A 23524-nucleotide genomic window follows, 5' to 3' on the forward strand; every position below is an offset into this window, starting at 1 on the left:
TGCACATCAACCAAATAACTGCTGCAGCATATGGGCACCTGGCAAACCTAAGAATAATGTTTCAACATCTAAGTAAGCACTGTACACAGTGTACATTAGGCCCATATTGGAGTGTGCAGCACCAGCATGGAACCCATACCTGGTCAAACACGTCAAGAAATTAGAGAAAGTTCAAAGGTTTGCAATAAGACTAGTTCCTGAGCTAAGGGTATACCCTACAAGGAGATGTTAAGGGAATTCAACCTGACGACACTGGAGGACAAGAGGGATAGAGTTGACATGATGATAACTTATAAATTACTGAGAGGTATTGACAAGGTGGATAGGGCCAGAATGTTTCAGAGATGGAACACAGCAACAAGGGGTCACAGCTGGAAGATGAAAACTCAGATGAGTGACAGGGATGTTAGGAAGTATTTCCTCAGTTATAGATTTGTCAGAAAGTGGAACAATCTATAGAGTGATGTGGTGGAGGCAGGATCCATACGTAGCTCTAAGAAGAGGTTTGATGAAGATCATGGAGCATGGCCAGAAGCTATGACTCGACCCCTGAAACCACAAATAGGTGAGTGTACACACACACACAAGCGCACGCACGCACACGCGTGTGCACGTGCATGTATTTCTGGTCTGCTAATTGTAACGTTTGCTGTAGTGAAGCTAAAGTTAGGGTTGGGCATGTAGGAGAGAGGGGGATTATTTTCCTGTAAAAGTAGGCCTTAGGGATGTGTGTTGTCACTATGGGTTGTATAAGAACTGAATGCTGATTTCTTGGGGAGAGGTGTGGTGTTAAAATAATGAATTAAATACAGCCTTTCCTCGCTTTCTAATGTACTTGTTTACTGACAACTCAAAGTTAAGACGGGCTCTCCGATGAGTCGGTATTGTATGCTGTATGAGAACTTGGGTCGTGGAAATGGGAAGTTCAGCGTCAAGCATCTCGATCTCCTTCCTACAGCCACTCAGTACACTAGCTTTCAAAGTTGCCAAGACTACATATTTGCACAACTTCGTACTTTATTGTGTACCCCATAGTACAAGATAGAAGTGCAGCAGCACTTGGAAACAGGAAAATGGAAAAATTACAAAAGAAGTTCAGAGTAAAGAGGTTAGCTGGTGGGTTCATCTGTGTGTTAATATTCTGTGTCTCATGGCATCTTAAGAAATGATTAAATTCAGTGAACAAGGTTTGTCGATGGTAGCAATAATAATAAATAATCATCGCTCTGGAGCACTTCAAATGTCGCACGTATTTTGTATAGGTTTGGTAGAGGACATTTAAAGCACCCCAGAGTGATTATTATTATTATTATTATTATTATTATTATTATTATCATTATTAATTATTAATTATTAATTATTAACCCTTTCAGGGTCCAAGGCCAAAATCTGAAGGGGTGCGCCCCAGTATCCAAGAAATTTTGAAAAAAAAAAATTATTTTTTCTTACAGAATTAAAGATAATGTTTTTGTGAAGGTAATAAAACAAAAAAAAAATTCTGATCAATACTTACCGAGATACAGCGGCGGGAAGTTGACCCAAAATGACCGGGTGGCGGCAACATCAGCAACTTCCGCAAAATCGCATTTTTTATTTTACGTTTTTTATACTTTTTTCTTTTCTTTTCTAATTTTTTTCTTTTTCTAGTAACATTTGTGGTCTGTGAGACCAATATAATGTATATTGTATAAGTGTACACTCATTGTATTCAACACAATAACTGCACTAATTTGTTTATCATTATATTGCTTACAAAACTTGTTTACAAGTTTATCGTAAACAAAATGATGAAAATATTAGTGCGGTTATTGTATTGAATACAACGGTACCATATAGTACTATATGGTACAGTGGTGCCATAGGGTGCAATGGTACCATATGGTACAGTGGTACCATATGGTACAATGGCGTCATATGATACAATGGTACCATATAGTAGAATATGGTACAATGGCACCATTTGGTACAAGGGTACCACATGATACAATTCAAATTCAAATTCAAAGCTTATTCTCTATAAAGATTACAATGTTAAATTTACAGAATTTGGTTGTTGTGTGATTTACATGTAGTTAAATAATGATTACAGAGTGTACCACTAGAACGCCTAGCATGGCTAGGCATTTCGGGCAGACTTAATTTGTAATATTTTAAAATAAAGAATTAAACTATGAGGTAAGTTGGTATTATGGCTAAGTGACTAAATACTAGTTTGTGAGTTTAGCAATGTGAATGCTTTTGTTTTGGCACAGTACATAGTTTCAGTATTGGAGTATCGTAGGATTCATTATTTTAAGATTGAGATTAATATTTCTGTTTATGGTCAAATGGGTGAGTGAGTGTAAGTGTGAACCACCAGGTGGTATTTGTGCAGTTAGTTGATGGGGTTTATCAGGGAGATAAGATGTTTTCTAATGGTAGTTTTGAAGGTGATGAATGTGTCTGCAGTTGTAGAGTTCTCAGGTAGGGTGTTCCAGATTTTAGGGCCTTTGACATACATTGAATTTTTGTAAAGGTTTAGTCGGACATGGGGAATGTCGTAGAGATGTTTGTGTCTGGTGTTATGCCTGTGGGTTCTGTCACAACTATCAAGAAAGCATTTTAGGTCAAGGTTGATATTGGAGTTTAAGGTCCTGTAGATGTAGATTGCACAGTAGTAAGTGTGGATGTACTGAACAGGGAGTAAGTTTAGATCTATGAAGAGTGGGGGGGGTGTGTTGCCAGGGATGGGATTTAGTGATTATTCTTACTGCAGCTTTTGTTGGGTTATTATTGGCTTTAGGTGTGTTGCTGCAGTTGATCCCCAAGCACAAATAGCATAGGTGAGGTATGGATAAATAAGTGAGTGGTATAGTGTGAGAAGGGCATTTTGCGGCACGTAGTATCGTATCTTGGAGAGGATCCCAACTGTTTTGGATACTTTTTTGGTTATGTGTTGGATATGGGTGCTGAAATTCAGGTTGTTGTCAAAGGTATAGGCCTAGGAATTTGCCCTCATTATGTCTGGTAATTAGAGTGTTGTCGATTTTAATGTTAATTTGTGCATCTCCTGCTCTGCTACCAAACATACTATAGTAGGTTTTGTCAGTGTTAAGCGTAAGTTTATTGGCTGTCATCCAAGTCGATATTTTGATCAGCTCCTCGTTAGCAATGGTGTTGAGGGTGGCAAGATTAGGGTGAGAGATGACAGAAGTCGTGTCGTCAGCAAAGAGAATGGGTTTCAGGTGTTGGGATACATTTGGAAGATCATTGATGTATATGAGGAAGAGCAGGGGACCAAGGACACTTCCCTGCGGAACTCCAGTATCAAGTGGCCGTGTTCTTGATGCTGTGTCTTTAATGGTAACATACTGATACCTATTAGTAAGGTAAGATTTGAAATAAGCAAGCGCATGGCCTCTTATACCGTAATGGTCAAGTTTGTGGAGTAGGATGTCGTGGTCTACTGTGTCAAAAGCTTTTCTTAGGTCAATAAAAATTCCTAGTGGATATTCCTTATTTTCCAGTGCTGTGTAAAGCAGATCTAGCATTTTTATGATTGCATCATTAGTGCTTTTATTTTTCCTAAATCCAAATTGGCAGGGGTTGAGTATGTTTTGTGCTGTTATAAATGAATATAGTCTCCTGTGCACGAGTTTCTCAAAGATTTTGGATAGCAATGGTAAGTTTGATATTGGCCTATAGTTGTTTAAATCTGTAGGGTCACCACCTTTATGTATTGCTGTAACCCTTGCCATCTTGAGTAGTTTCGGGAAGGTGCTAGTTTCTAGTGACTTGTTAAAAAGTAATGAAATAGCATGCGAAAGGATATGGGCCGCTCGCTTGTACAGTAATGGTGGGACATTAGACAGATTCCCTAAGTTGTTTTTAAGTGACTTTATAATCTCGGTGACTTCCGAGGGCTCAGTTGGTGCAAGATAGAAGGAATTTGGGAAATTCCCATCTAGGTAGTCCCCGGCATGGGCATTAGTATGTGGGATTTTATTGGCGAGATTAGATCCTATGGTTGAGAAGAAGTCGTTTATCTTGTTAGCTGTGTCAGTGGGATGTAGTGGTGTTTCATTAGGTTTAGTTAGGACAATATTCTTGTTTTTTTCAGTTTGTGGGTCCCTAGAATCTGAGAGAGTGTTTTCCAGGTCTTTTTTATGTCTCGTCTAGTGTCTGTGAATCTACTGGAGTAGTATAGTTGTTTGGCTTTCTTTATTACTTTGGTGAGAACTGATGAATAGTGTTTAAGAATATCTTTGTGTATTAAGCCCTGTCTATATTGCTTTTCATATTGGTGTTTCTTGTCAATGGATTTCAGAATGGTGCTGGTTAGCCATGGGCAACCAAGCCGTTTGTTTGTGATCTGTTTCGTTTTTATAGGACAATGTTTGTTGTATAGTCTAAGTAATTTGTTAAGAAAAATGTCTGTCCAGTCATCAATACCATTGGCCTTGGAGAATTCTGTAGGCCAGTCAACAATCTCTAGGTCAGTTGTGAACTTCCTTATTGAGGCCTCGTCATGGAGTCTAAATGAGACTTTGTTGTATTCAAGTGGTGGTTTATTAATGTTTGTCAGGAGGAAGGTAGGGTAGTGGTCTGTAGTGCTATCTGTGATTATCCCTGATTTAAGGGGGGCTAGTATATTGGTCCATATGTGGTCTATTATGGTTGCACTTGTCTCAGTGAGCCTGGTTGGTTTAGTTATTGTTGGTATGAGAAGTGTGTTGTTCATATTGTTGATGAAATCAGTTACAGGATGATCATCTAGTAAGCCAAGGTTGATGTTGAAGTCTCCAGCTAAGAGAAGGTGGTGCTTATTCATTTGTCTGTTTGTTATTAGTGACTTTAATTTCTCACTGAAATTTGGGATGTTTGTGTGAGGTATCCGGTAAATGGCACCGATTGTTATAGGTGTCTTAAGGTTTTTTACAGTAAAATTAGCAAAAATGTATTCCCCATATTCATCACTAAAGCAAGTGGTGCTAATACAAGATAATTGGTTAGAGTAATAGATTGCAATACCACCCCCAACTTGGTTTGGTCTGCAGTTATGAATTGCTGTGTATCCTGGTAGAGGGTAGATATCTATTTTGTCCTGCTTAAGCCAGGTCTCAGTAAGAATAATGCAGGAGAAGGGTGTCTTTAGTGATTCAAGGAGTGCCAGGAGGTCATCATAGTGTTTGCTTAAGGACCTGATGTTGTAGTTAAGTACTGATAGGCTTTTAGCATTGTTTAGGATAGTGCTGGCTTGTGATGCTGTGTAATAAAGGCAGTTACTTTCCAATAGGTTTTGATTGGGTGTCAGATTATGGAGGTTTAGATCAGGGTCAACGTGATCAATCATCTTCTAGGTTTAAATTATTTTTTATTTATTTTTTTATTTTTTTTTATTATCACACTGGCCGATTCCCACCAAGGCAGGGTGGCCCGAAAAAGAAAAACTTTCACCATCATTCACTCCATCACTGTCTTGCCAGAAGGGTGCTTTACACTACAGTTTTTAAACTGCAACATTAACACCCCTCCTTCAGAGTGCAGGCACTGTACTTCCCATCTCCAGGACTCAAGTCCGGCCTGCCGGTTTCCCTGAACCCCTTCATAAATGTTACTTTGCTCACACTCCAACAGCACGTCAAGTATTAAAAACCATTTGTCTCCATTCACTCCTATCAAACACGCTCACGCATGCCTGCTGGAAGTCCAAGCCCCTTGCACACAAAACCTCTTTTACCCCCTCCCTCCAACCTTTCCTAGGCCGACCCCTACCCCACCTTCCTTCCACTACAGACTGATACACTCTTGAAGTCATTCTGCTTTGCTCCATTCTCTCTACATGTCCGAACCACCTCAACAACCCTTCCTCAGCCCTCTGGACAACAGCTTTGGTAATCCCGCACCTCCTCCTAACTTCCAAACTACGAATTCTCTGCATTATATTCACACCACACATTGCCCTCAGACATGACATCTCCACTGCCTCCAGCCTTCTCCTCGCTGCAACATTCATCACCCATGCTTCACACCTATACAAGAGCGTTGGTAAAACTATACTCTCATTCATTCCCCTCTTTGCCTCCAAGGACAAAGTTCTTTGTCTCCACAGACTCCTAAGTGCGGAGTACGGTGCGGTTATTTATATCCTGAGTTATGTGTTGAGTTCTAGTACTGATATCTGTAGTGGTGGAAAGCTTGGATAAGTATATAGCTAGAGTATTTTGGTCATATAGAGTATAGTCACTACTACACATAATGAAGTTGATGTTGTCTATGTGTTGTGCTGGAATGAACTAAAGTACAACTAGGTATAAACTAGTAATATAAAAATACAAATTTAAAATAGAACAAGACTCACTTGTAATTGCACTAAGGTCTAATATAATGACTTTTGTGGAGTCTATGTTTTGAGCTAGAATGAGCTATAGTACAACTAGATTTAATCTAATAATATAAAAATACAAATTAAAAATAGCACCAGTCTCTCACTAGTAATTGCAATATGGTCTAATATAATGAATTTGTTATTGACTATAGTACAACTGAGTTTAATCTAATAATATAAAAAAGGCACAAGACTCTCAATTGTAATTGCACTAAGGTGTTATATAAGTTGTTTACAAGAATTAGAGTATAACTAGATTTAAATTGACAAGATAAAATATACAAGTTAAGGTAGCAAAAGAATAAAAAAAGTAGAAAAAAAAAACAGAAAAAAAAAAAAGATATATGAGGTAGTTGGTACTAGTTAGCAAAAGATAGTTAAGGGCCTTGAACAATAATATAATTGAAATATACACTAATTGCACACACAATATAGTCACTAAGATATGAAAACAATCTTAGAGTAGGAATTATAATATAAACTTATAAAAATACAAATTGAAATGGTACTTGCAATTGCACTAGTCTGGTATATGTTGTTGACAAGATCAAGAGTATAACTAGATTTAAATTGACAAAATAAAATTCACAATTAAAGTACCAAAAGAATAATAGTAAAAAATAACAATGGTAATGTCTTGGTTATAATATGATAGTAAGATGGTAGACAGGTACACAGGTACAAAGGATAATATAAAGGTTGGAGTTGAATATACAAACTTGAAAATTTGGCAACAAAATGTTATGGGACGTATAAAATAATGTGTAATGTACAAAAGTAAAATTGACTGGTAGTAAATATGGTGTTTAATAAAATTTTAGTAAGTAATAATGATTACAAAAAAAGTGAAAAAGTAATGTTTATTTCATTCAATATTGCACTGGTAGTTATACTTGAGGTTATATGGCAGTACAAGGTAATTAAGAGTACTCTAAGATAGTAAATGTGGTATTAAAACAGGTAAAGGTAATTAGACAAGTAATGGTTATTAAATGTCAAAAATGTTAAGAGTAAATTGAAATTATAGTAAAAATGATAATTATTAATTTTAGTAAGTAATATCAATTGATAGTATTTAAAAAAATATGAGGTAGTAATATGGACAGAGAAAGTATCAATTCAGCTAATGTTTAAGCAAACAATAGTAAATAAGAAAATTACATAAGGTGACTTATGCTTACTAGTAAAATCACAAAATGAGGTAGTTGATTATTTAATTACCAAGAGATTGTACAATGAAATTTGAACAATAATGGAGCAAAACATACACTACACTACGTAGGCTTTTAAGTTGGACATTGTTTAGTTATTCTCTGTAAGATTAGTATCCCTGAGAAATCGTGATAGATCGTTCTCGTTCGTGATTGTGTACAGTTGACCTACAATGGTACCATATGGTGCAGTGGTACCTTATGGTACCATATGGTGCAATGGTACCTTATGGTACTATATGGTGCAATGGTACCATATGGTACAATGATACCATTTGGTACATTGTATCATATGGTACTGATGATAAATTAGACACATGTGCAACTCTTGGGTATCTTTATTGAGGAAACGTTTCGCCACACAATGGCTTCATCAGTCCATACATAGGAGAAACTTGAAGAACAGGAGGAGAATGAGGTAATCAGTCCCTCAACCTTGAGTCGATGTGTTCAGTCCATCAATCTTGAGTAGAATACGGCAGATGAGCGGAGAAACAGCTTATAAACCGTATGGCAGGAGAGGTGCAGCAGTCATAGGTGGTGTCACATTTGTTCAATGTGGAAGTAGGTTGTGCCCAAGAATTAGGCAAGCGAAGAATTCCTAAGTATTAAGATCCCAAGAAGTTGCAGTGTCTGACAGGTTTGTAGATGAATGGTTCAGAGAACCGACATGTTGATAAATTAGACACATGTGCAACTCTTGGGTATCTTTATTGAGGAAACGTTTATTGAGGAATCCGTTCCTCAGGAACGGATTAATATCATTATGCGGGGGTCCACTGTATTATTAATTTAAGGAACTGGAACACAGATCCAATTGCCTAGATCAAGAGTCCCTCATCAGCATCAAGGTTCCTTGACACTGGTGTATGGAAGACAGGAGGAGGGGAGAGGATGGAGAAGTTACACTATTGTGTGGAAGGGGAACCCCCTTTCATAAAGACTTTAGGTACCAAGTCCTTATCCAGGGTTACTTCCCTTCTTTCTTTTTTAATGCCACTAGGACCAGCTTGAGAGTCACTGGACTCCTGTCACACACACACACACACACAAAAAAAAAAAAAATGTCCAGAGAGCTCTTGCAGCTCTACCCTACCTCTACACTACCACCCTCTACCACCATCACAATCATCACTACCACCACCACTACCACTCTCTACCACCATCACTACCACCATCACTACCACCCTCTACCACCACCCTCTACCACCACCCTCTTCCACCACCCTCTTCCACCACCCTCTTCCACCACCCTCTACCACCATCACAACCACTACCACCCTCTACCACCATCACTACCACCCTCTACCACCACTTTCGTGTTTTTCTACAAACGTTTTCTTTAATTCTGTCGTGTTTCTCACCTTCTTTACCAAAGGGCTGGCACTGGAAGTTTTCTTTGGGCCCATGGTGGCTTATTTAGCAGTTGCAAGCAAAAAAAAGAATGAATTATTACGAAATGTATCATATGAACGCATGGAGTGATGGTCACTTGCCCAGAAATAATGCCACACTGACTCTGAATGGTGTGTGGGGCGCCTTTGTGCGTGTGCAGATGCTGGGAGGCTGCTCGGACAGGTTCCATATGACTGACGAATGGCGAGGCAAATCTCGAAACACGAGGCTATATTTTGACGAAAAAGTTGCTGAAAGTCGAAATTCACAAAGTGCGGGTCTCATGAAACATGGGGGTCCACTGTACGTATATGGAAAGGTATTCAAGGGTGGGCAGAGGGAGAAGGCATGGGATCACGACACTATAAAATATTGTATAATTATGCTATTACTATCAATAAAGGTTATATACCTATCATATTTATTACAGAATAATAATAGGTATAACATTAAGTAGAAGCATGATAGAGACATCCAAATGAATAAAAACGGACATCATATAGAGAGGTATTGATGGATGGGCTGTGGTGGAGGGCGGGGAGGGTTAAAAAGGAAAAGTGACTGCGACCATTACAGAAAACGTTATGCGCCTGGAGAGTAACTATAGAAGATCACTTATCCTATGCAAAGACTGAAAAAAAGTGCAATTTTTCTTGAAATTTTTTCCTAAGTAACCAGCTGTGCGAGCATTTCCTGGGTTATCTTGGAAATAAGTTATTGATCTATTTCATGTTGTATCACCATTAATAATGAACAGATTGAAAGGATTTTCACAGCAAACATAAAAGTAAATGCTTTAATTTTGGTTGATGACATTTTTGAACCATCAGTAAGGGGTGATTCCTTGATTAGCAACGAATTCGTTTACCAATGTGGTCCTAGGAACGGAACTCTATCGGTAAGTGAGGAGAGGCTGTATTAAGTGAGAGTTGTTGCACATTTTCTTTACCAGTGGCATGGTTCTTTTGGAAGAGCCTGAAGAGAAGTTACAAAAGGTGAGTGGACGAATTTGGGAAGGAATGTAATAGAGGTAAATTGAAACCACATAAGAAGGAGCAAGGTCATAATTGTGACAGAAAATCTAGGCATTGAAATATTGATATTAGATTGGAGAGTGGGTTTACAGGGAAAGTAAATGTGTTAATATATTTGGGAGTTGATCTGTAAGTGGATGATTCTATGAAAGATGAGATAAACCATAGCAATGAAGAATGGAAAAAGGCAGGTGGTGTACTGAGGCATCTGTGGAGACAAATAATTTTGTCCATTGCCACAAAAAAATGGTGAATGTACCAGAGTATGGTAGTACCAACAGTTATATGGGTGTGAGAAGGCTGGGAGCATGAGTGCTGTCATGTTTGAAGGCAATATGTGATGTGAACATTTTGCAGAGAATTCAAAATGTGGATATTAGGTGTGGGGTTACCAAAAGTGCATGTCAGAGGGGTTGTTGAGGTGGTCTGGGCATTTGGTAAGGATAGAGCAAAATAGCATGATTAAGGTATATAAATCTGGGATGGAGGGAAGGAGAAGCAGAGATCATCCCAGGAAGGGTTGAAATGAAGGGTAAAGAAGGTTTAGAGTGCTAGGAGCTTGAACATTCAAAAGGCTTGTTTAGCACTTTAAAGAGTGAGAGGTGGCAAGTAGTTTTTGTGACCTGATGTGCTGTTAGGGTGTGAACACAGAAACATTTATGAAGGGACCTGGGGAAACTGGTTAGCTAGACTTTAGTCTAGGTGGTGGAAAGTACAGTGTATGCACTCTAGAGTAAGAGTGGGGATGTTGCAAGTCAGAGGGCTGTCTGAACTGTGATGTCAGCACCTGTCTGGCACAACAGCAATGAACCAAATGATGGTGAATGTTTTTTTTTGTCACTTTACCTTGATTGAAGACAGAATTACAAAAAAATATACATACAGTATAAGTGAACAGATCAATTTTTGTACAGTGTATATAAAAAAAAGGAAAAAATATTTTGTAGAGAATCTAATTAATGTACTTGTAGAAATGTTTCTTTGTTAACCCTTTGACTACATTTTCTCACTCAGCGCTCTGAATTTTATTTTTTAATAAAGAGGACATTTTTTTACATAATGTAAAAAAAACTTTAGAGTCAGTACTTACGGAGATATAAGGCTGCAAAGTTGGCACTTGTCAATCACCTGACGGCAACATGGAGTCCTGCCTCTTGCAGAAGTGTTGCTGATGCATGTACCATTTATCCTCATGTTTTTTTTTTAACCCTTTAGGTGGCAAGGCAGACCAAAATGCGAATTCAAAATTGATTTCGTATGAGTGGATAGAGCCGCTCAATGTAAGGTCAGTGAGCCCATATAAATGGAGTTGCAAAAGTTACGTGTGGAGCAATTGCAGATATGCGAAGTCCAAGTAAGCTCGAACCTGCCCCTTAGAAGTAGAACAGTTTAAAATGTTGCAAGGTTGCAAATGTTAGAAAAAAAAAACTATTTTTTAAATTTATTATACAAGTAGACAATATAAAAAACATAAATGGAACTTGTTTCAAAACATTTTGTAAGAATTAAAAAAATAGAAATAGGAACTAGTTATCAACAATGATACATTGCAATGGGATACAACTTTCAATTGAAATATTCCTGAGTTTCCTGAGAAAGAACAATCATTCTACATCACTAATTTTTGCAATGAAACTTTATGAAGCAATTTCTATCCTTCTTGATGCATAGATTTACTTTGCATGTGGCACAGGAAAATGAGGGTGTGACATGATTATTCTTTTATTCTTACCTAGCACTGGCCAGTGACCTAGCTGTCTATCCAACCTCACACTGTCATCTGGCCTTTCTGCACGTTGGAACCGAAAACCAAATGGGAATTCCAAGTTTGACAATTCATCACCACTGTCCACCAATTGCAGGTCATCTGGGTCTTGATCTGAGTCACTTTCGTCCCAAACACAGACAAATTTCGACTTATCCTTGGAGGACTCGCCATAGAACAATTTCTGATTGATCTGGAAGATCAATAAAAACGTTCTGTACACACCCAGACCACTACTGAATTCATATATACACTACAAAATTTTATGGAAATATTTATACATGTATACTGAAAATTGAAAATAGCACCTAAAGTGGCGGGTCAGAGTGTGCTCGGGCCTGTTTTGTTGTACTTTTTTCATTTGCATGGTGCACTCATATTATGCTTCACAACGATTTTATATATACAGTGGACCCCCGGTTAACAATATTTTTTCATTCCAGAAGTATGTTCAGGTGCCAGTACTGACTGAATTTGTTCCCATAAGGAATATTGTGAAGTAGATTAGTCCATTTCAGACCCCCAAACATACACGTACAAACGCACTTACGTAAATACACTTACATAATTGGTCGCATTGGGAGGTGATCGTTAAGCGGGGGTCCACTGTATATCAAAATATAGCTAAACTATTCATTTACGCACTAGACACACAAATCAGTACTTACCGACATTGTAGAGGGTGAAATGCAAGAGTATATGAGGAGCACTCGATGAAAAAAATGTGTCAGGGCGACGCCAAGCTAGAAGTGTTTAAATTTTGCTCTCTCGACCAATGGGAAGCAAGGAGACGCTATCGGCACTTAGCTGGAGCGACTCAGGGAAGGCTTCTGATTGGTCAGAAATAGAGAATGGGAACCCAGATGCGCGGGGGGAGTAGGAGGACATGCGCAAAAACCATGCGTTCAGGTCCGAGCACACTCGGACCTGCCCCCTGATAATTACAATTTGTAGTATTTCTTGTGATTTCATAGCCAATGTTTGTTCTGACACTAATATTAGGTACTGAAATAGTACTCAGATAGCCACAAACACACTGACAGGTGAACATTTTCACCTGCCCTGGTCACTTACTGTTGTCTAGAAATATATACAAAGTATTTATAGGTCCCAGCAATGTTTTAGACATGCTGGAGTATATATGAAACTCCTTGAAGCATTGTGTAAGACAAGTGTCACTCCACTGCTGACAATGCAGCAGTGGAGTGACATTTGATGATCGTGCACTACCTTGGCTGTTTGTTTGTTTTCACTGTTACATATAAACATGTCAATCTGTCTATCTGTTTGTCTATTTGTCTAACACTGTCTCTGTTTATCTGCCTGTGTGTCTGTCTTCCTGTCTCTGTCTGCTTGTCTCTCTTTCTGTCTCAGAACCAACAGGTATTACACACGATGCAGAGAGGCAGAGTAGTCATGTCTGATTCCTGAACAAGTGAAAATGCTTATTACTTGTCAGTCATGCTTATTATGTCTTATATCTACAAGCACAGTATAGCACTTTGTCTGGAGTTTATGGGTTATCCTAGGTAATTTACACTATGTACAATTATTTATGTGTATCTGTGAGATAGAGACACAGATACAGAGACAGAGATACAGAGACAGAAATACAGAAACAGAGATACAGAGACAGAGATCCAGAGACAAAGATCCAGAGACAGAGATCCAGAGACAGAGATCCAGAGACAGAGATCCAGAGACACAGAGAGACAGAGATGGAGAGACAGAGACACAGAGAGACAGAGACACAGAGATACAGAGAGACAGAGATAGAGAGAGACAGAGATAGACAGATAGAGAGAGAGAGAGAGAGAGAGAGAGACAGAGAGAGAGAGATACAGAGACAGAGAGATAGAGAGAGACAGAGATAGAGAGAGACAGAGATAGAGAGACACAGAGATAGAGAGACACAGAGATACAGAGACACAGAGATAGAGACAGAGATAGAGAGACACAGAGATAGACACAGAGATAGAGACACACAGAGATAGACACAGAGATAGAGATAGACACAGAGATAGAGATAGACACAGAGATAGAGAGAGACAGAGATAGAGAGAGACAGAGATAGAGAGAGACAGAGATAGAGAGACACAGAGATAGAGAGACACAGAGATAGAGAGACACAGAGATAGAGAGACACAGAGATAGAGAGACACAGAGATACAGAGACACAGAGATACAGAGACACAGAGATACACAGATACAGAGACACAGAGATACAGAGACACAGAGATACAGAGACACAGAGACACAGAGACAGAGACACAGAGACAGTGACAGAGAGACAGTGACAGAGAGACAGTGACAGAGAGACAGTGACAGAGATAGTGACAGAGATAGTGACAGAGAGATAGTGACAGATAGTGACAGAGAGATAGTGACAGAGAGATAGTGACAGAGAGATAGTGACAGAGAGATAGTGACAGAGAGATAGTGACAGAGATAGTGACAGAGAGATAGTGACAGAGAGATAGTGACAGAGAGATAAAGACAGAGATAAAGACAGAGATAGAGACAGAGATAGAGACAGAGATAGTGACAGAGATACAGATAGATAGGGACAGGCAGAGATAGCTACAGACAGAGATAGAGACAGCTGAAGTCAATCACCTAGCCAGCCAGCCACCCGGCCTGCCAAACACTTATTACACGTGTTCCAGAATTGTTTCTCTTTACTTAGGGTATAGGTTATAGGACATTCTGGCAGGATGACACTACCAGTGGTATCAAAATTGAAAGGGTGTTGCATAAATGTTGCGCATGGGTTATTGAGGTTTTTGATATTTCCTCACCCACTTGTGGCCATATCCATCTCGGAGCCACTAAACTCGGAGTCAACATCACTTTCCTCTTAAAAGGGGAGTGTTAATATGACACAACATCAGTGAATCCCTGGCGTTTGCCACGCTCTTTGCTCTAGCTGGCGCTCAATTGAACTGGTGCTCCCACATGGTACTAAGTGGTCCCAGATTTTTTAATACTGTGCCCACCAAGTGTTAAGACCCATTTTATACTGACCAGGCATTTCAGACCAATTGTCCCAAATTTGGAGGCAGGAAAAATAAAACTTTGATCTACGTTTGGAGTGCTAGCGGTAAAAACATAGATCTACGTTTGGACAGTTAAGGGGTTAAAGATCATTAGAATTACTTTTGGCAATTTTCTTAGGATAACTAGTGAAACAGTGTTGGGTAAAATACACTGATAGATTGTCTAAAGTTTATAGGGTCACCACAACATACACTGTATTAAACCTGCTCACCACTGGGAGCTCTGGAGGCATAGCAGTTTATAACCAACATCACCCTCTTACACCATTTTATTATTATGCAGTACATACTACTAGATTTTTCATGATTAATTTTTCAAATGATTTTATGTATAGTATGTTTATGAAAATAAGAAAAAATTTTGGAGTGAGTTAAACAAGTTAAGAAACCCTAGAGAACAAATGAATTTGTCAGTTAAAAACAGAGTAGGGGAGTTAGTAGATGGGGAGATGGAGGTTTTGGGTAGATGGCGAGAATATTTTGAGGAACTTTTAAATGTCGACGAAGAAAGGGAAGCGGTAATTTCATGCACTGGCCAGGGAGGTATACCATCTTTTAGGAGTGAAGAAGAACAGGATGTGAGTGTGGGGGAGGTGCGCGAGGCATTACGTAGAATGAAAGGGGGTGAAGCAGTTGGAACTGACGGGATCATGACAGAAATGTTAAAAGCAGGGGGAGATATAGTGTTGAAGTGGTTGGTATTTTTGTTTAATAAATGTATGAAAGAGGGAAAGGTACGTAGGGATTGACGGAGAGCATGTATAGTCCCTTTATGTAAAGGGAAGGGGGACAAAGGAGATTGTAAAAATTATAGAGGAATAAGTTTACTGAGTATACCGGGAAAAGTGTACGGTAGGGTTATAATTGAAAGAATTAGAGGTAAGGCAGAATGTAGGATTGCGGATAAGCAAGGAGGTTTCAGAGTGGGTAGGGGATGTGTAGATCAAATGTTTACATTGAAGCATATATGTGAACAGTATTTAGATAAAGGTAGGGATGTTTTTATTGCATTTATGGATTTAGAAAAGGCAGATTATAGAGTGGATAGGGGAGCAATGTGGCAGATGTTGCAAGTGTATGGAATAGGTGGCAAGTTATTAAATACTGTAAAGAGTTTTTATGAGGATAGTGAGGCTCAGGTTAGGGTGTGTAGAAGAGGGGGAGACTACTTCCCAGTAAAAGTAGGTCTTAGACAGGGATGTGTAATGTCACCATGGTTGTTTAATATATTTATAGATGGGGTTGTAAAAGAAGTGAATGCTAGGGTGTTCAGGAGAGGGGTGGGATTAAATTATGGGGAATCAAATACAAAAATGGGAATTGACACAGTTGCTTTTTGCTGATGATACTGTGCTTATGGGAGATTTCTAAAGAAAAATTGCAAAGGTTAGTGGATGAGTTTGGGAGTATGTGTAAAGGTAGAAAGTTGAAAGTGAACATAGAAAAGAGTAAGGTGATGAGGGTATCAAATGATTTAGATAAAGAAAAATTGGATATCAAATTGGGGAGGAGGAGTATGGAAGAAGTGAATGCTTTCAGATACTTGGGAGTTGATGTGTCGGCAGATGGATTTATGAAGGATGAAGTTAATCTTAGAATTGATGAGGGAAAAAAGGTGAGTGGTGCGTTGAGGTATATGTGGAGACAAAAAACGTTATCTATGGAGGCAAGAAGGGAATGTATGAAAGTATAGTAGTACCAACACTCTTATATGGGTGTGAAGCTTGGGTTGCGAATGCAGCAGCGAGGAGGCAGTTGGAGGCAGTGGATATGTCCTGTCTAAGGGCAATGTATGGTGTAAATATTATGCAGAAAATTCGGAGTGTGGAAATTAGGAGAAGGTGTGGAGTTAATAAAAGTATTAGTCAGAGGGCTGAAGAGGGGTTGTTGAGGTGATTTGGTCATTTAGAGAGAATGGATCAAAGTAGAATGACATGGAGAGCCTTTAAATCTGTAGGGGAAGGAAGGTGGGGTAGGGATCATCCTCCAAAAGGTTGGAAGGAAGGGGTAAGGGAGGTTTTGTGGGCGAGGGGCTTGGACTTCCAGCAGGCGTGCATGAGCGTGTTCGATAGGAGTGAATGGAGACGAATGGTATTTGGGACCTGACGATCTGTTGGAGTGTGAGCAGGGTAATATTTAGTGAAGGGATTCAGGGAAACCGGTTATTTTTATATAGCCGGACTTGAGTCCTGGAAATGGGAAGTACAATGCCTGCACTCTAAAGGAGGGGTTCAGGACATTATCAGTTTGGAGGGATATGTTGTGTATCTTTATACGTATATGTTTCTAAACTGTTGTGTTCTGAGCACCTCTGCAAAAACAGTGATTATGTGTGAGTGAGGTGAAAGTGTTGAATGATGATGAAAGTATTTTCTTTTTGGGGATTTTCTTTCTTTTTGGGTCACCCTGCCTCGGTGGGAGACGTCCGACTTGTTAAAAAAAAAAAAATGTTTACCTGGAGACTTAATTTTTAATAAATTACAAAACTTAAATATTATTAAAACAAAATTTTTTTTTTTAACATATGTTTTTTGGTTTGATTTAGGTGATTTAGTGTAAGAAGCCGTTTTCAAGAACATAACTATTGTGTTATTCCTAAGTGTGATTACCTCTCATTTCCCCAGGCACTACATGATCTCTATGGGTTTAGCACTCCCCATGAATAGTAATAATAATACTGTTACTGACATCAGTAAAAAGAGGGAAGTTGTCTTATGTGCTACCTTTGACATTACAGGCAACTTCCATGTGTCAACACATTCAGCAGAGCAGCAGCCAGAAAATATAGACTTTGCACACGTGATTCATGAAGTGCGCTTCGGGAGCAAGATTGACAACTTAAGTATTCCTGGCACCTTCAATCCTCTCTATGGTCGTTCAAAAATTGATGGAAATGGTAAGTGTGTTGGATTATGTTTACAGTATTGGTAGCATCTCTGTTGCAGTAACTTGGGGTTTTTAAATACTACCTGTAGTCATAAGCCAATTAAATTATTTTAGCAACAGATTTAATTAACAAAAAGACCTAATAATAGTACAGTTTAAGTACTTTTTGAAGTACAGTGGTACCTCTGTCTATGTCCTTAATCCATTCCAGGACTTCAGACTTATGCCAAACAGGACGTATACCAAACAAATTTTTCCATGAGAAATATAGGGATAACTACTAATCTGTTCCCATGAAAAAAAAATCCTATTGTAATTGGCATATTATACATTGATGGGGTTGTATAAAAGGTTTTAAACTGCTTAATACTAAAATATGTAATTTAAACACTACTTAATACTAGAATACATACATAAATACAAAATACAAATTTAATTTGTGTTAATAAATACAAATTTAATCTCACTTTACTTTGCTGAAAAGTGTCGAGTGCCTATTAGGATAGTGCTGAGAAGGGAGGAGGAGGAAATGTTATTGTTTGGAAGGAGAGTCCCCTTCTCTTTTCTGTCTCTTTTCCCTATTTAGACCAGGTTGAAGCTCACCAGGTTTGGCTTTTACCAAAAATCTGTGACATTGTCTGGTCATCCCAGGCAATGCTATTACAGCTTATTTGGGCTTTGTTGGGGTGGTACTTCTCTGCAAAGTTTTTGATATCCATCCATTTGGCAAAGATTTCCTTGATTATTGAAGTAGGGGCTTCCTGTATCTCCTTTTCCGAGCCTGAAGAGAGTGCATTCATCTTAGTCTTGTGCTCCTCCTCAAGTTCCTGCAGCTCCTCACTGGTCAGCTCTTCCCAGTGCCCCTCCACTAACTCCTCCACATCACCATCACTCACATCCAGACCCATGGACCTGCCCAGAGAGAGAATATCCTCCACTATAGACACAGCCTCAAAGCCCTCGTCCCTTTCAGCCACTGCTTCTGGCCACAAATTCCTCCAAGCAGAGTTCATTGTTCTGTATGAAACTTCCTGCCAGGCTTTGTCAATGAGAGTTATGCAATAGGTGATAGTAAAGTGATCTCTCCAAAACTCTCTCAAGGTTAACTCTGTGTCAGAGGTCACTTCAAAGCACCTCTGGAATACAGGTACCATCTGACTTACGACCAAGTTCGGTTCCGACCCACCGGTCGTAAGTCGAAATGGACGCAAGTCGAACCTTACTACTGAATATCAACATCACATTTTTGTAATGGCTTTATTTTATTGTTTTATTTTGGTATTTCATTTTTTACTTTACTTTTTATGCTGTTAGTACTGTATTTTATACTGTAAGGTTTAGGATAAACACTGTGTACAACACAAACAGTTGTTTATTTCCCAGAAATTTGGCATACAAAACACGGTCGTAAGTCAAATGGTCGTATGTCGAACAGGTCGTAAGTCGGTAGGTGTAGTGCTTTAGTGTAGAGTTTTTTGAAATTACTGATGACCTGCTCATCCATGGGCTGAATGAGAGGAGTCGTGTTAGGGGGAGAAACTTTACATTGATGAAGTCAATCTCCGGCAGCACATAGTCCTGCAGGCTTGGAGGGTGAGCTGGAGCATTGTCCATTATGAGGAGGGCCTTCAGAGGCAGGTTTTTTTCCTCTGAATAACTTTTTACACTTGGCCCAAACACAACATTAAACCATTTGCTGAAATAGTCTCTGGTTACCCAAGCCTTGCCATTTGACCTCCACATCATAGGTAACTGAGTTTTCTGCACGTTATGTTTTTTAAAGGCCCTCGAGTGTTCAGAGTGGTAGATCAGTAGAGGCCTCACTTGCATTGGCACAGAATAAGAAAGTTAACCTATCCTTTATTGGCTTGTGTCCTGGTAATGCCTTCTCCTCTTGTGTAATATAGGTCCTGTTAGGCATTTTCTTCCAAAACAGGCCTGTTTTGTCACAATTAAAAACTTGTTGGGGAACAAAACCCTCAGCCTCCACAAATTCATTGGCGGCATCTTTATCTTTTTGACCCATACAAGTTCTAGCACACGAGTTGTATTCCAAATAAAGGTTGAATACCAAGTCGACGTATACCAAGGTTCCACTGTATGATAAATATCATCTGTAGATTGGTTTGATGAACTGCTATCAGAAGAGCCTGGTAAGAAGTGTATTTCAAGTAAATCAAAGAATGAACTACACTACTGCTTAGCTCAGTTGCACTTTCTGGGTTTTCCACAGAGAATCCCACTTTCTTTTACATATATAAGTAAGGTTTCTAGTCTAGATTAACCATTCACTGCACAAGAGTCAGTTGGCATGGTATACCTGTGGTCAGTTGCTTTTTTTGTCCTCCTTGGCAGCCTGGCCTAGGACTAGGTATTTCTGTTAATTGTCTTTTTGCTCAGGTTACTGTTGTTGGTAGCCTGCTATCTCTCATATCCATCAACCACGTTGATTTGGCGCTTGATGGAAATAGTCATCCAACTTCCTCGTGAAAAGTTCTGTGTTTGTTTCAGCACTGTTTCTGATGTACTGTATACTGGTGCAGTTATCCCTCACTTAATAATAATTTGCTTAGTGGAATTTTTATGAATGATTAATAAAAAAAAGCAAGACCCCTTTTCTGTTTAACTACATGCTCATCTTGTTTAACCACTTGCTCGTCTCATTTAACCCTTTCAGGGTCCGTCCCGTAGATCTACGGCTTTATGGTGACTGTCCAAACCATAGATCTATGCCATGAGCTCAGCTCACTCTGATAAACTGTGAGTGGTACATTTGGGCCTAGATATGAGAGAATACATCTATGTGGTATGTGTGCACCACATAAAACAGATCCTGCAGCACACTGTGTATAATGAGAGAAAAAAAACTGAAATCATGATTTTTCGATTAAAACAGCAACTTTACAGTGTTTTTTCGTATGTTTTTTATAGTTGTATTTGCGATTTCTTGGTCTCATTTGATAGAATGGAAGACATATTACAGAAATAGAGATGATTTTGATTGGTTTTAGCACTGGAAATGGCTTGAAACTGAGCTCAAAGTAGCGGAAATGTTAAATTTTTGCCGATATTCAAGAGTAAACAAACGACCTCACACGTCTAATACATGTCAGCTGGTGGGTCTAATATACATTCACAAATATGGTGATGATATTTATACAATTATTACAGTATTGCATAACAGTAAATCTTCTATTTTTTGGTGTGAATAAAAATTCATTATGTGAATAAAAAATCAAAATGGAATTTATTTGTAAAGCCTCAAAACATAACTAATGAACAGAGGAAATGTTAGTTTAGTGCCAGGAATACCTACATTGTTTATTCTGGACCCTATTTTGAAATTGGAATATTTTGAACTTTGTGTTAAATTGGCCAAATTAACAATTTCCGATCACTTTATTTTGTAGTTGAAACAGTTGGCTTGGCGATTTCTTGTGCTCAATCGATAGAATAGAAGTAATACTAGTGAAATAGCTAAGAATTTGGTTGATTGGAATAATGTAATTGGCCTAAAATGGGAGTCAAAGTTGGCAAAATCGCCGATTCGTAAATATCGCTGACACATCAAAATTCGCGAGAGCATAATTTCGTCAATTTTCCACCAAATTTCGTACTTTTTGTTTTATTACCTTCACAAAAAGATTCTCTACGATTTCATAAGAAAAAATAAAAAAATTTTTTTTTGAAAATTCTTGGACACTGGTGCGTGACTCCAGATTTGGGCCTTGGACCCTGAAAGGGTTATGACCATGATTGCTCGACAAATTTTCAGTATGAATTGTTAACTTTTTTTTTTTTTTTTAACAAGTCGGCCATCTCCCACGGAGGCAGGGTAACCCAAAAAGAAAGAAAATCCCCCAAAATAAAATTCTTTCATCATCATTCAACACTTTCACCGCACTCACACATAATCACTGTTTTTGTAGAGGTGCTCAGAACACAACAGTTTAAAAGCATATATGTATAAAGATACACAACATATCCCTCCAAACTGATAATATCCCGAACCCCTCCTTTAGAGCGCAGGCATTGTACTTCCCATTTCCAGGACTCAAGTCTGGCTATATAAAAATAACCGGTTTCCCTGAATCCCTTCACTAAATATTACCCTGCTCACACTCCAACAGATCGTCAGGTCCCAAATACCATTCGTCTCCATTCATTCCTATCGAACACGCTCATGCACGTCTGCTGGAAGTCCAAGCCCTTCGCCCACAAAACCTCCCTTACCCCTTCCTTCCAACCTTTTCAAGGACGACCCCTATCCCGCCTTCCTTCCCCTACAGATTTATACGCTCTCCATGTCATTCTACTTTGATCCATTCTCTCTAAATGACCAAACCATCTCAAAAAACCCTCGTCAGCCCTCTGACTAATACTTTTATTAACTCCATACCTTCTCCTAATTTCCACACTCCGAATTTTCTGCATAATATTTACACCACACATTGCACTGCCTCCAACCGCCTCCTCGCTGCTGCATTCACAACCCAAGCTTCACACCCATATAAGAGTGTTGGTACTACTATACTTTCATACATTCCCTTTTTTGCCTCCATAGATAATGTTTTTTTGTCTCCACATATACCTCAACTCACCACTCACATTTTTTCCCTCATCAATTCTATGATTAACCTCATCCTTCATAAATCCTTCTGCCGACATGTCAACTCCCAAGTATCTGAAAGCATTCACTTCTTCCATACTCCTCCTCCCCAATTTGATATCCAATTTTTCTTTATCTAAATCATTTGTTACCCTCATCACCTTACTCTTTTCTATGTTCACTTTCAACTTTCTACCTTTACACACACTTCCAAACTCCCAGAATCTCCCATAAGCACAGTATCATCAGCAAAAAGCAACTTTGTCATTTCCCATTTTGTATTTGATTCCCCATAATTTAATCCCACCACTCTCCCGAACACCCTAGCATTTACTTCTTGTACAATCCCATCTATAAATATATTAAACAACCATGGTGACATTACACATCCCTGTCTAAGACCTACTTTTACTGGGAAGTAGTCTCCCTCTCTGCTACACACCCTAACCTGAGCCTCACTATCCTCATAAAAACTCTTTACAGCATTTAGTAACTTACCACCTATTCCATATACTTGCAACATCTGCCACATTGCTCCCCTATCCACTCTATCATATGCCTTTTCTAAATCCATAAATGCAATAAAAACTTCCCTACCTTTATCTAAATACTGTTCACATATATGCTTCAATGTAAACATTTGATCTACACATCCCCTACCCACTCTGAAACCCCCTTGCTCATCCACAATCCTACGTTCTGTCTTACCTCTAATTCTTTCAATTATAACCCTACAGTACACCTCTATAATTTTTACAATCTTTTTTGTCCCCCTTCCCTTTATATAAAGGGACTACACATGCTCTCTGCCAATCCCTAGGTACCTTCCCCTCTTTCATACATTTATTAAACAAAAATACCAACCACTCCTCCACTATATCCCCCCCTGCTTTTAACATTTCTGTCATGATCCCGTCAGTTCCAGCTGCTTTACCCCCTTTCATTCTATGTAATTCCTCACGCACCTCCCCCACACTCACATCCTGTTCTTCTTCGCTCCTAAAAGATGGTATACCTCCCTGGCCATTGCATGAAATTACCGCTTCCCTTTCTTCGTCGACATTTAAAAGTTCCTCAAAATATTCTCACCATCTACCCAAAACCTCCATCTCCCCATCTACTAACTCCCCTACTCTATTTTTAACTGACAAATCCATTCGTTCTCTAGGTTTTCTTGTTTAACTCACTCCAAAATTTTTTC

The 23524-nt window shown here is 38.9% G+C and overlaps 1 protein-coding gene across 1 annotated transcript in view; it reads left to right on the top strand.

The window, feature by feature from the left end:
* Positions 1 to 23524, top strand: part of LOC128687315 (endoplasmic reticulum-Golgi intermediate compartment protein 1) — a 109867-nt gene that overhangs the window by 35424 nt on the left and 50919 nt on the right. The window contains exon 5 of the mRNA XM_053774708.2: positions 17566 to 17724. Coding sequence (XP_053630683.1) covers positions 17566 to 17724 — 159 coding nt within the window. The remainder of the gene's footprint in view (positions 1 to 17565; positions 17725 to 23524) is intronic.

The sequence above is a fragment of the Cherax quadricarinatus genome, chromosome 40 (assembly GCF_038502225.1).
Source record: "Cherax quadricarinatus isolate ZL_2023a chromosome 40, ASM3850222v1, whole genome shotgun sequence".
Lineage (NCBI taxonomy): Eukaryota > Metazoa > Arthropoda > Malacostraca > Decapoda > Parastacidae > Cherax > Cherax quadricarinatus.